Source organism: Leucoraja erinacea, chromosome 1 (genome assembly GCF_028641065.1).
Source record: "Leucoraja erinacea ecotype New England chromosome 1, Leri_hhj_1, whole genome shotgun sequence".
In the NCBI taxonomy this organism is placed as follows: Eukaryota; Metazoa; Chordata; class Chondrichthyes; order Rajiformes; family Rajidae; genus Leucoraja; species Leucoraja erinaceus.
In genome coordinates this window covers 61,908,350-61,921,089 of record NC_073377.1, presented here as the reverse complement: position 1 = coordinate 61,921,089, position 12,740 = coordinate 61,908,350, and the positions used below count along the sequence as shown (strand labels likewise).

Genomic DNA, 12,740 nt, shown 5'->3' with positions numbered 1-12,740 from the left:
CGAATTGAGGAATGCAGTTGAACAGAGGGATCGAGGAATAACCGCATTGTTCCCTGAAGGTGGAATCTCATGTAGATAGGGTGGTAAAGAAAGCTTTTGGTGTGCTGGCCTTTATAAATCAGAGCATTGAGTATAGAAGTTGGGATGTAATGTTAAAATTGTACATGGTATTGGTGAGGCCAATTCTGGAGTATGGTGTACAATTTTGGTCGCCAAATTATAGGAAAGATGTCAACAAAATAGAGAGAGTACAGAGGAGATTTACTAGAATGTTGCCTGGGTTTCAGCACCTTAGTTACAGAGAAAGGTTGAACAAGATAGGTCTTTATTCATTGGAGCGCAGAAAGCGCTCTAAAATTATGAGAGGGATAGACAGAGTTGACGTGGATAGGCTTTTTCCATTGAGAGTAGGGAAGATTCAAACAAGAGGACATGATTTGAGAATTAAGGGACAAAAGTTTAGGGGTAACATGAGGGGGAACTTCTTTACTCAGAGTTCGTAGCTGTGTGGAATATGCTTCCAGTGGAAGTGGTGGAGGCAGGTTCGATTTTATCATTTTAAAAATAAATTGGATAGGTATATGGACAGGAAAGGAATGGAGGGTTATGGTATGAGTGCAGGTAGAGGGGACTAGGTGAGAGTAAAGGGCCTGTCCCACGAGCATGCGACTTGCATGCGGCAAGCGCGACCAAACCGGAAGCCGCACGACGGTCGAGTGATCCCTGTACCGGGCCGGTCCCACCAGCATGCGCCTGCATGCGGCGAGCGCGACCGAACTGGAAGCGGGGGCCGCGCGGAGGTCGAGTGAGTGACGTGAAGTTCGAGCGAAGTCCGCGGGAAGTTCACGCGTGACGTATGGCATCAAGACGCTGTGTACAGCATCGAGACGCTGCGCACGCCCGACGTGGCGGCGGCAGGTCGTTGCCGCGCGGAGTTTTTGAGCACAGTCAGCTTTTCGGAGCAACGCGTGATGTCGGGACCAGCTTCGCACAACTCCATACGGCTCCGGCAATCGAAGTGGGACTGACCCCGCGAGGCCGTACTGCTCAAGCGACCACGTTAGGTTGCGCTTGCCGCATGGAGTCGCATGCTCGTGGGACAGGCCCTTAAGTGTTCGGCACGGACTAGAAGGGCCGAGATGGCCTGTTTCCGTGCTGTAATTGGTATATGGTTATAAATGATGTGCTGCCTTTGGATGGGGTGCAAAATAAGTTTTGCAATATGCTGCCAGGATTAGAGAGCCAAGTAGGGTGCACTGTGCATGGTTTTAGTCTCCTTATTGAAGGATATGAATGCATTGGCGAATAATTTAAGAGAGACTGGATAGACCGTGACTGTCTTTTTCTGGATTGAAGGAGGCAAAGGGTTGGTGGTCTTATGCAGTTACTGTTTATTAAGTCGGATAAAGACCAATAAAGCACTTGTTTAAAAAAAAATTGAAATACTTGCAGCTTAAACAGAATCAAGAAATATAATACTTTCTATTATGAAGTGGTCTATAGGAGACACTACCTCAAAAATTCGGGATCATCAAGGATCCACACCACTCTAACTATGGTCTCAGTTCACTCCTGCCATCGGGAAGAAGGCATAGAAGTTGAAAACAGTAACTTCCTGGTTCAGGAACAGTTTCCCCCCAACAACCATCAGGCTATTGAACACTACAAACACTAACTAAACTCTGAACTACGAACTGCCTTTGTTGCATTTTTAATTTAGGGCTAAGTTTTTTTTTGTATTATATTTTTTTATTCATTGAACTTTTTTGATGTTTACTTATTATATTATCCATTGAGTACCATATTTATTATACAAACCTGTTGTGCTGCGGTAAGTAATAATTTCATTATTCTGTTTCGGTACATATGACAATTCAAGACACTTGACAAAAGGTCCAAGGGTGTCCTTTATGTTGTCGAGCCAAGTTGCCTTCATATCCTAACATTTCACCAACTAAAACTGGTGCATTTCACACAGCCATACTCATTCGTTCATGAAACCACCTTATAAAGCAAGGTTTTGGTATGCTATGTTCATGTAGTTCAATGTACATAACATGTATTCTTAATTAAATACATATAATTAAAATGTTTCAAAAGTTTAAAAGCTTAATACAAAATATAATTAACATCAGAAACATCTGCAAATTGCAGAAAAGGCCTTAACCAGCCCAAGCTTAGAGAAGGCCATCTGAGTGGTCCATGAGCAGATCATTTGTTTGGCTTCCCAGAATGCTGCTTTTTGATATTCATATTCATATGTTTATATGTGATAGGAGCAGCATTAGGCCATTCAGCTCATCCAGTCTTCTCCGCCATTCAATAATCTATTTGTTATCTCCGTCCTAACCCCATTCTCCTGCCTTCTCCCTGTAACCCCCGACGCCTGTACTAATCAAGAATCTACCTATCTCTGGCTTTAAAATATCAATTGACGGCCTCTACAACTTTTTGTGGCAAAGAATTCCACTGATTCACCACCATGTGACTGAAGAAATTCCTCCTCATCTCCTTCCTAAAGGAACATCTTTTTAATTCTGAGGCTATGACCGCTAGTTCTAGACGCTACCACTAGTCGAAACACCCTCTCCACATCCACTCGATACTCGATCCAATCCTTTCCAGATATATTTGTGGAAATTATTTGCACAAGAGGGAAAAGGTAAGTCACAACACCATCATTACAGCAAGATTCACTTTTGTATACTAATCGTTTTGTCTGCTGTTTGAAGGCCATCAACAAGAAGAGCACAGACTGACTTTAATTATCTCCCTCATTGGCTGCTAAATTAGATGCAATCCACAGAAAGGACCACTTTCAACTACCTTAAAATTATTAATATTTCACCATACATGCTACAACTTCACTGTCTGGTGTACTGAAAATCAAAGTATTTCAACAATCTTCACTGAACAGGCACTTACCACTGAGAATTTCATTACTTTCAATATCCATATTGTCAATGCAAGATTGACAATCATTGTCACCATCAGGAGAAGCACAAAAAAGTATAGACACCGCTTCCGCCACCCATAAATTCCTACTTGATAGACTTGCTGATTTTCCGGTCTCTGCAGGTTGTTATGTTGTGTTGCCAAGATATACTGTTCTCTTGTCATCTGCAAACAAAATAAAATAACAGCATTTACCACCAATTCCTTAGTTATTGACAATGACTTTAATTCAATTAATTTATGTTAATTGCCATTTAACAAAGTCAGATTCAGAGTAACTAGTACCAATGTCCTGGAATTTCAATAGGTTTGGAATTAGTAATTAAAATAAATTAAATACCATGAGTTCAAATTTACAAATTCAATGCAAAACAAAGAGAACACTGGAATCTATTTATTGGGAATCTTTAATATGGCATAAGGTTTTAGAATATGGTTTGAAAAAACACAAATGCAATATGGAAACAATGCCAGAAGTGCACAACGGTAGGTAAATACTTACAAACATTTAGAAGGAATAATTTCAGAAACTTTAACTGGATAAACTAATCGGAATACTTCTCGTCCAATCACTATCGAATCCTTATTTAATTATCCAAACATAAACACAATTGAATTTTGTGTGATATGATTTATGCATGTCAAAGTTCGTAAGTTCACGTCATAAGAGCAGAATTATTCCATTCAGCCCATGGAGTCTACTCTGCCATTCAATCACGGCTGATCTATCTTTCCTTCTTAACCCCATTTTACTGCCTTCTCCCTATAATCCCTGACAGCCGTACTAATCAAGAATCTATCTATCTCTGTCTTAAAAATATCCATTGAATTGGCCTCCACAGAATCACCACTCTCTGACTAAATAAATTCCTCCTCATCTCCTTCCTAAAGGAACACCCCTTAATTGGGATCTGGTCCGAGACTCTCCCATTAGTGGAAACATCCTTTCACTATCTACTCTATTCAGGCCTTTTACTAATCAGCAGGTTTCACTTCACCCCTCATGCTTCTAAACTCCAGCAAATAGAGGCCGAGTGCTGTCAAACGCTCATCATATGTTAACCCACTAATTCCTGGGATCATTCTCATAAACCACCTCTGGACCCTCCCCAGCGCATCTTTACTCAGATATGGGGCTGAATATTGCTCACAATACTCCAAGTCCGGTCTGAGCAGCGCCTTATAGAGCTTCACCATTACATCCTTGTTTTTGTATTCTCAAAATAAATGCCAGCATTGTGTTTACCTACCTTGCTACCAATTTGACTTGCAAATTAACTTTTAGGGAATCCAGCACCAGCACTCCCAAGTCCCTTTGCAATTATTTCTGAATTCTCTCCCCATTTAGAAAAGAGTCTACGCCTTTATCCCTACTACCAAAATGCGTGACTCCACATGTTGTATTCCATCTGCCACTTCTCTGCCCACTCTCCCAACCTATCCCAGTCCTTCTGCAGTCTCTGCTGTCTCTACTATACCTGCCCCTCCACCTATCTTCGTATCATCTGCAAACTTGGCCACAAAGCCTTCAATCCCTCATCCAAATAATTGATATACAACGTGAAGTGTAGCAGCATCAGCACCGAGCCCTGTGGAACTCCGCTAGTCACTGGCAGTCAACCAGAAAATGCCACTTTTATTGCCACTCCTTTCATTCTGCCATCCAGCCAACCTGCCATCTATGCTAGTATCTGCGCTTTGATACCATGGGCTCACATCTTCTTTAGCAGCCTCACGGGCGGCACCTATCAAAGATATACAGTGACAGCCTCCAAATTTCATTTACTTGCAATGCATATCGATATCCAGTTCAACATGTTAGTTTTGATACAAGATCTTAAGGGGTCTTGATGGGCTGAATGTGGAGTGGAAGACAATCGTGGTGGAGTATAGCATCAATAGGGCCAATGTGGAAATAGTCGAGTGATTCAAGTTCCTCGTCTTATATATCACCAATAATCTGTCCTGGACCAAACATTTCAAAGCTTTGCTCAAAATGGCTTACCTCCTACGACTTTTAGATAGGCACATGGAACTGCAGGGAATAGGGGGATACAAATCATGTGCACGCAGAAGAGATCATTTTAGCCATTGATCTAATTAAAAAGTACAAGATGCTGAGGGGGCTTGTATAGTGGATGTTTTCACTCACTGGCGAGTCACAAATAAGGAGACATAGCAGCAGAATTTGGGGCCTGTCATTTAAAACTGAGGTGCATAAAAATCCCTTCTCAAAGAGTAGTGAATCTTTAGAATTAGATCATTAGATTAATTTTGGATGGAGATAGGTAAATCATTTTAGTTAGAGATACAGTGTGGAAGCAGGCCCTTCAGCCCACAAGTCCATGCTGACCATTGATTACTCCCTCACACTTGTGTTATCCCATTTTATCCCACTTTTGCATCCACTCCCTACACACCAGGGGCAATGTCACAGAATCCAATTCACCTACAAGTCCACACATCTTTGAGATGTAGGAGGAAACTGGAGCACCCAGAGGAAACTACTCACGGGCACAGGGAGAGCACGCAAAGGCAGGGTGGAACCTGGGTCTCTGAGGCAGCAGCTCTACCAGCAGTTCTTCTATTGAAAATATACAAGAAATTAGGGTTTGGCGGAACTGGGATAGCAGAAGAGTTGAGTCCAGCATAGATCAGCTATGATCATACTGAATGGCGGACATATTTGAGTGGGCAAATGGCCAACTCCTGCTATTTTCTGGTGTTCTTCTGTTCCCTCTCCAACTTTGTCTCGATGCCTGTGTGTGCACCCTGGACACTCCCTCTTCTCCCCTCAAAAGGTGTGAAAACGCACACCTCCAGATTCAGTGGCAGTTTCTTCTCAGTTGTTATCAGGCAACTGAATCATCCTACCTCAACTAGAGAGCAGTGCTGAACTGCTATCTACCTCATTGGTTACCCTTTGACTATCCTTGTTCAGACTTTGCTGGCTTTGCCTTGCACTAAACGTTATTCTCATATCATATATCTATACACTCTAAATGGCTCCACTGCAATCAAGTATTGCTTTTCCGCTGACTGGATAGCACGCAACTAAAGCTTTTCACTGTATCTCGGTACACGCGACAGTAAACTAAACTGAATCTGGTCCCTTATGTGGATGCTATTTAAAAGAAAGTTGGTCTTGTTCTCATCCAAAAATTATTTGGTTGCTGAAAATAGGGGATTCTCCCTTTATCATATTTACTCTTCACATTTCCTTCAAGTCAATGTTTTTTAGAAAATTGAGATATTCACCCTTTACTATACAACAGATCAAATTGCAATTTGCTAATTCTATCAAAATAGATCAAGCTCAGTTCACTCGTAGTGTATTTTAAACCGATCACAGTTCTGTATTGATTTTGCAATGTTAATTCATTGTTTTGAAAAATCTCCACAATTTTATGTGTGTGTGAATCACTTATAAATGACACCCTCCAATCTCCAGCAGTTGTTTTGAATAATATGCAGATAATTATTATTTTTGTTAAATGTTATAACAATGTATTTTCCTTGATTTCATGGAATATTACCCTGTGGACACTACATGAAGTTTCATATGTCTGTGCTCTTAACAACATCATATGTAATGACTATGCAATGTATTCCACTACTAATTCAATGGAACCAAATTCTCAAAACTACCTCTACACTGTGTCCGGTGCTGCCAACAAACAATGATCAATTCTTAGTGGTAAATCCTCCGTTCTCAGCAGTGTTGACCCATTTGCTGTAGCAGAACCTTAGTTAGGATGTACAATGAATCTGGTGACTATTCTTTCACTGTAGTCATATTTCCATTGCTTACAATAGTACCAGATTGTCAATGTTCACCACAACTCCCCTGTGGATCTCCTGTCTTGATGGTGATGGAGGAATGAGTGATATGCTCGGTCAAGAGGCTGCAGATTGTGGTGGAGTACAATTCTTCTGTCTGACAGTTCACAACCCCACACGGATGCCCGATTTTAAACTCATTGATCTACTCCAAATCTGTCTCAGTTGGCACAGTGTCAGACTGGAGGTTAACGAAGGTGTGAAGAGGAGACTCAGTCTCCACAAGCACTGCAGTGCCCTACAATGGTGATAGTTAAAATCACCCATCATAGGCAGATTATTGAGGAGGGAGTCAAGTAGCTGGTTCCCCCGTTACCTGTTGAAAACATGAAGGTCATTAGCTGAAGCTAAAAGTATCCAATAGTTATGATAAAGCATCCGAGGCTTATTTATCTTTTCTGTCTTGTGATTACATTTTTTTTTCTATTTTAATAGGCTCATGTCTATTTAGTGCACTGCCTCCAAACATTTCAGTTTTTTTTAAACTCATCCAAATTTACTGTGTATTCAATTTAGTTCTTCCTGCAATGTCTTCCGACCAAGCATAGAATTCAATTATCCCTAAACAGTATTTCATCTTTCCTTGATAATATTGGCAGGAGCATTTCATAGTTCAGGCTTCACATGAGCATGTTGCAAGTCTCCAGATTGCCTTCTCGCACTGCTTTTCATATAAAAAATTGATTCCCTGCCTCTGCCATGACCACAAGTTCTCTTCCAGTTCCCTTTAACCAGAACCTCTGACAAATCATTCACAGTACTGCCTGCGCTTTTCTCCTCCTTTCATGATCCCAATCATTTACCTAGTTCAGGGATGATTACTTCAATGAAAAGTAAAATTGAACAATCTGACTAGATTAGATTTCCATTGGATGAGTTAGGTTAAATTTACCATTGAAAATGGAATTGTGTTGTTTTTCTAAAAGCTTACAAGCTCAAATTGCTGCCTCCCAAAACAAACTCTTTAGGGTCATTCACCAAATCGAATTTTGTCGACCCTTAAAATGATTTTAACTACATAACGATAGTGTTGCTGAATGCATCAATTATAGTCGCCAGTGGCAGCAAACTACAGTTACTAAATGAACATTTAAGTTTGATGATGGATGAAGGAATAAACAATTAATCTACAAAGGGACAATGTAACGGCGAAACAAAGCAATATTTTGTGTTAGTGCACGATTCACAACTGAATAAACAACATTTTAAGCATATTGTTAATTTTATTTTAATAACATAAAATTGTGGTAGCCATGTATTGTATTGCATTTCTGAAATCAAGTTGTGGTGACTTCAATGTAACCAAATGTCAGAAGCATGTACATGCAACCATTTCATCATCCCATATTTGGTGCAGATGAACTGGGGTGATTATATTTTACTTTAGTCTTTTTGGTTTTGTTTATTATTGTCACATGTAGATTATTGTACAGTGAATAGCTTTTGTTTGCATGGTTCAGATCAAAGAAAATACATGAATATAATCAAGCTGTCCCTTTGCCAGGCCGTTATCACATACGGTAGGTACACAAAAATGCTGGACAAACTCAGCTGGTGCAGCAGCATCTATGCTGCTGCACCTTTTGCGTTACAACAGGATCTTCCTTTTTGTGTCTAGGTGCACCATCGCAGACCAAAAGCACAATCATAATAGAAACCTTCCTTCCTGATCACCTCAGCAAATCAAGCTTGTCCTAAACAAAGGGAATACATTTACATGTGCAAAACAAGGGTAAAACAAAATTGCAATATAAGAATTAGGACCTTAGAAATAAGCTGTGTCATAAAATAGAGACTCCTTTCACCTTAGCCTGTGAATTTGAATGAAACTGCTGTCCTCTCCAAAACTTGAAGAATCGTTGATTGTCATCTTGCCTTACATGAGTTTCCTGAACAAAGATAATCTGAGCATTTAGTCTGCGAAGAACTTTAAAAACATTTTTCCTCTTAATGGGATGGTTCAAGCCATTCACATCCCACGAAAGGAAGTTTTTGCATAAATAAGGAACAAGAGACCCCCCCCCCCCATGTAAAACCCGAAACTGACCAATAGACAGCCAGTAAGCTACCTAATCCCTTCCCTACCCCCATCTCTCCTAGCAACTGCACCCGACATAGAGAAGATCATATTTTTCCACTCCATAGCCATAACACGATTCATTGTTACTGTTTGAAAGAGAGAAAAAGAAATACAAGCTGGCAATGGAACTGAAGAGCGAGTGCTACATACTATTATCCAAGGTCAAAATATGAAAAACAAGAACTGCATTCCCTTAATTTGTCTAACGACAGGGGAATACAAATTAACAAAGAAATTCTTAAAAATTAGTATAGAAAAACAACTTGTTCAGTTAAATTCTTAATCATTATCAAAGGATAGGAACAGTAAATCTCCAATTATAACTTAATCAGCTATCAATTACTCCCCTTCCCCCTCATAACTCTCCAAAAAGCTGGAAGCATCTTGAGGATTGTTAAAAAATTGAGTGTTACCATTGAAAAGTCGTATACGCAGTCTAGCTGGATAAAGTAAGGCTGGGCGCAGCTTTTTCTTGAACAGATCAGACATTACATTATGAAAGGACTTTCTTATTTCCAAAAGCTCGTAACTATAATCAGGAACAAACTGAAACTTGCATCCTTCATATTCAACCACGCCCAACTTTTTTGCTGCCTGGAGAATATTCTCTTTCATTTGCAAAATGTGAAACCGAATAATCAAGTGTGTCGGTTTATTACCAGATTTCTTCCCAATCCTGTGTGCGTTATCCAAAACCGGAAGGTTTTCATTGTGCTCAATGTTGAAAATTCCCTTTATCATTTTAGGAGCATATTTTATAACATTATCTCCTTCTTGACATTCTGGCAAACCAACAATTCGTAAATTCAAACGACGGCTTCTGTTTTCCAGGTCCATATTTTTAGTCTTGTATTGCTGAAGTGCTCGAGTATTTTCATTCAATCTCCGTTCCAGTTTTTCAATCTTCAAATCTCTCTCCTGGCCCAGGGTTCGCAAGTTATCAATCTGTTCCTTTTGTTCACGAAGTTCATCTTGTAACATAGACAGTTTTCCTTGAACTTAGTTCAATTTGGTCGAAACTCCTTTCACCATTTCTTCCAAATTGTCAAATCTTGTTTTCATTTCATTTTTCAATTCATCGTTCATTTTCTATGTTGCTTCTATGATACTAGAGTCAGAAGCTGTGGCTGTGGTTGTGGCTTTCCCCTGTTCGGCTGTTAATGGGAGCAACATTTGAACTCACGGTACGCGGACCCTGGACTTAAATTTCGACTCCCACCCATATAGGGGAAAGTTTACCATTGCTGATGTCGCCCAGCCAATATTGGGGGCCGCTTTCTTGCGTGCTTTCTCCCTGCTAGTCGATGTGTGGGGCAGGCGGATGGACCCGTTGTCGGAATTGTGCCATGCCGAGCCGCTTACACCGTTAACGTCCCCACAACAACCCGACGAGGCCGCTGAGATCCAGCAACCTTTTGCAGCCCTTCTAGCTGAATTCCCAGAGTTGCTCATGCCTTGGTTCGGCAGGGCTGCACGTCTTCATGGCGTGGTCCACCACATTCCCACCGAGGGCCCACCTGTTCACGCCCGCACAAGCTGCCTCCCGGCTGATAAACTGCGCATCGCATGAGACAAATTCCAGCTTTATGGAAAACATGGGTATTGTCCGGTGGTTGGAGAACCCTTGGGATTCGCCTCTCCATATGGTGCCCAAAGTATCCAGGGGATGAAGACCTTGCGGTGATTACAGGCACTTAAACACGGTAACCACAGCTGATCGGTACCCAGTCCTGAACATCCAAAATTTCTCGGCTCATTTGGAGGGTGCTACCTTCTTTTCGAAGGTTGACCAGGTCCGGGGGTATAATCTGATCCCGGGGTAGTTTGTGAGGTGATCCACTGATTCTATTTATGCGAGGCTTCTACATGTGTTTCCAACAAATGAACTTGAGGTTCTCATTGCCATCCCAAATGCTCCATCTTTACCCCCCAGCTTCAAGAACTTCTGTGAATCTTTTCACCTGTGATTACTGCATCATCACTTTGAATACTTTAATCAGGTACTACCATAATGTTCAAGAAACATTTAGACAGATACATGAATAGGATAGGTTTAGAGGGAAATGGGTCAAATGCAGGTAGGTGGGCCTGGTGTAAATGGGACATGCTTGTTGGTGTCGGCAAGTTGGGCCAAAGGGCCTGTTTGCACAACGTATGAATCTATGACTCTAACAGGGCAACCAATTTGTGAGTGTCTGTTGTCAGGCTACGATAAATGTGTCCCGTGAATGGCATGGCATTTCCGTTGAAGCCGATGGAGCCTCAATGTTGCAGATTTTGATCTGGGGGGAGGCACTGACATTGGTTCATTTATTCACCAATTTGTAGGTTAATATTCTCTTGAACCTCTACAGGTGTACGGTAGAACGCATATTGACTGGTTGCACCATAGCCTGGTTCGGCAACTCAAAATGCCCAGGAACGAAGGAGATTACATAAAAAGATGTGAACAGTGCCTCATCCAAAATGGTACTGACCTCCCCTCCATCGAATGGATCTATAAAAGGCACCGTCTCATAAAGTCAGCCAGCATCATCAAGGTCCCACACCACCCTGGTCACGCTCTCATTTCACACCTGCCTTTGGGATAAAGGTACAAGAATCTAAAAACTGTAATGTCCAGGTTCAGGAACAGCTTCTTCCCAACCACCATCAGGCTACTGCACACTACGAGATCCAACAATATTCGAACTAGAAACTGCCTGGGTTGCATTCAGGACCTTGGGGCTTATTGGTTTTTGCTTTATATTGGGGGGGGGGGGGTTTATTATTGAACTTATATTTTTATTTCTATATTATTATATTATCTTTAGAGTTCTGGGTTTACAATCTGTTGTTCTGCTGCAAGTAAGAATTTTATTATTCCATTTCAATACATGTGTCAATAAAACCCTCTTGAATTTTAGGGAATCAGTATTGGTGACATCTCCCCAGTACTTTGTATGCCTTGTCACAATGGCACCGTCTATGTTGCACCTAAAATATGCTTAAAGAGTCATGATCTACAGGTCTGTAGAAACCGTATTGATATTTGAAATTGATCAAAAGATTTGGATAGAATAGGCCAAATGACAATCTCCTGTATCCTAAATCTTTAATAGCCATGAAATGACAAGCATTCACTGCACTATAAGAGCGAGATCTTGAACTACTAAATCCGGAGAAGAGAAGGAAATAACGGATAGCCTCAAAAACCCACACAACCAACTTTTCGTGAAGTGATAGAAATCAAATCACAATGAGTGCAAAATAAATGCTTGACATGAAGTCAATCTCCTGAACAAGTATAGCAATGCTTTAAGGAAGTACAACAGTACAAGCAAAATGATTCAAACTTGGGTACATTACTGTCCAAGCCTAACATTTTACAGGGGTAAATTGCCAGCACAATTTAAACCAGTAATTTTCAGTTTCAAAACAAGCAATACTCATTTTTTTTTTGTGTGTGGCAGTTTCTTGTAACATCTCAAAGTGAAATTTTCTCACTTCGTTGCTTTGATGTTTTACTCACCTACTTACCAATAGTATTTGGTGCATAATTGTGATCAGAACAGAAAAGCTTTTTAAAAACAAAATAACACTGTATCGACGACAGATGGGCCAGACGTTGGGCCAGATTTTGTTCACACTGGACCTGTGTTTCCACTTTGAAGGAAATTACCCGAAATTCGGAAAATTCGGGTTGTCTTCCACGGGCAATTCAGGTAATTTTAGGGAAATTAAATAATCTCGGGAAATTTTCCGTCCCGGGCGCCTGGTATGTCTTCCCCAACTGCGCACGCACGGGAGACACAGAGGGGTCCAATCCGGCCCGTGGGATGATTTGGGGTAAAAAAAGTATGGATATTTATGACCATCTGCGCCT

At 40.9% G+C, this 12,740-nt stretch overlaps 1 protein-coding gene across 1 annotated transcript in view; it reads right to left on the bottom strand.

Annotated features, from left to right (window-relative positions):
* Positions 1–12,740, bottom strand: part of LOC129697235 (zeta-sarcoglycan) — an 877,180-nt gene that overhangs the window by 408,986 nt on the left and 455,454 nt on the right. The window contains exon 2 of the mRNA XM_055635588.1: positions 2,926–3,120. Within this exon, the coding sequence (XP_055491563.1) occupies positions 2,926–3,120 (195 nt within the window). The remainder of the gene's footprint in view (positions 1–2,925; positions 3,121–12,740) is intronic.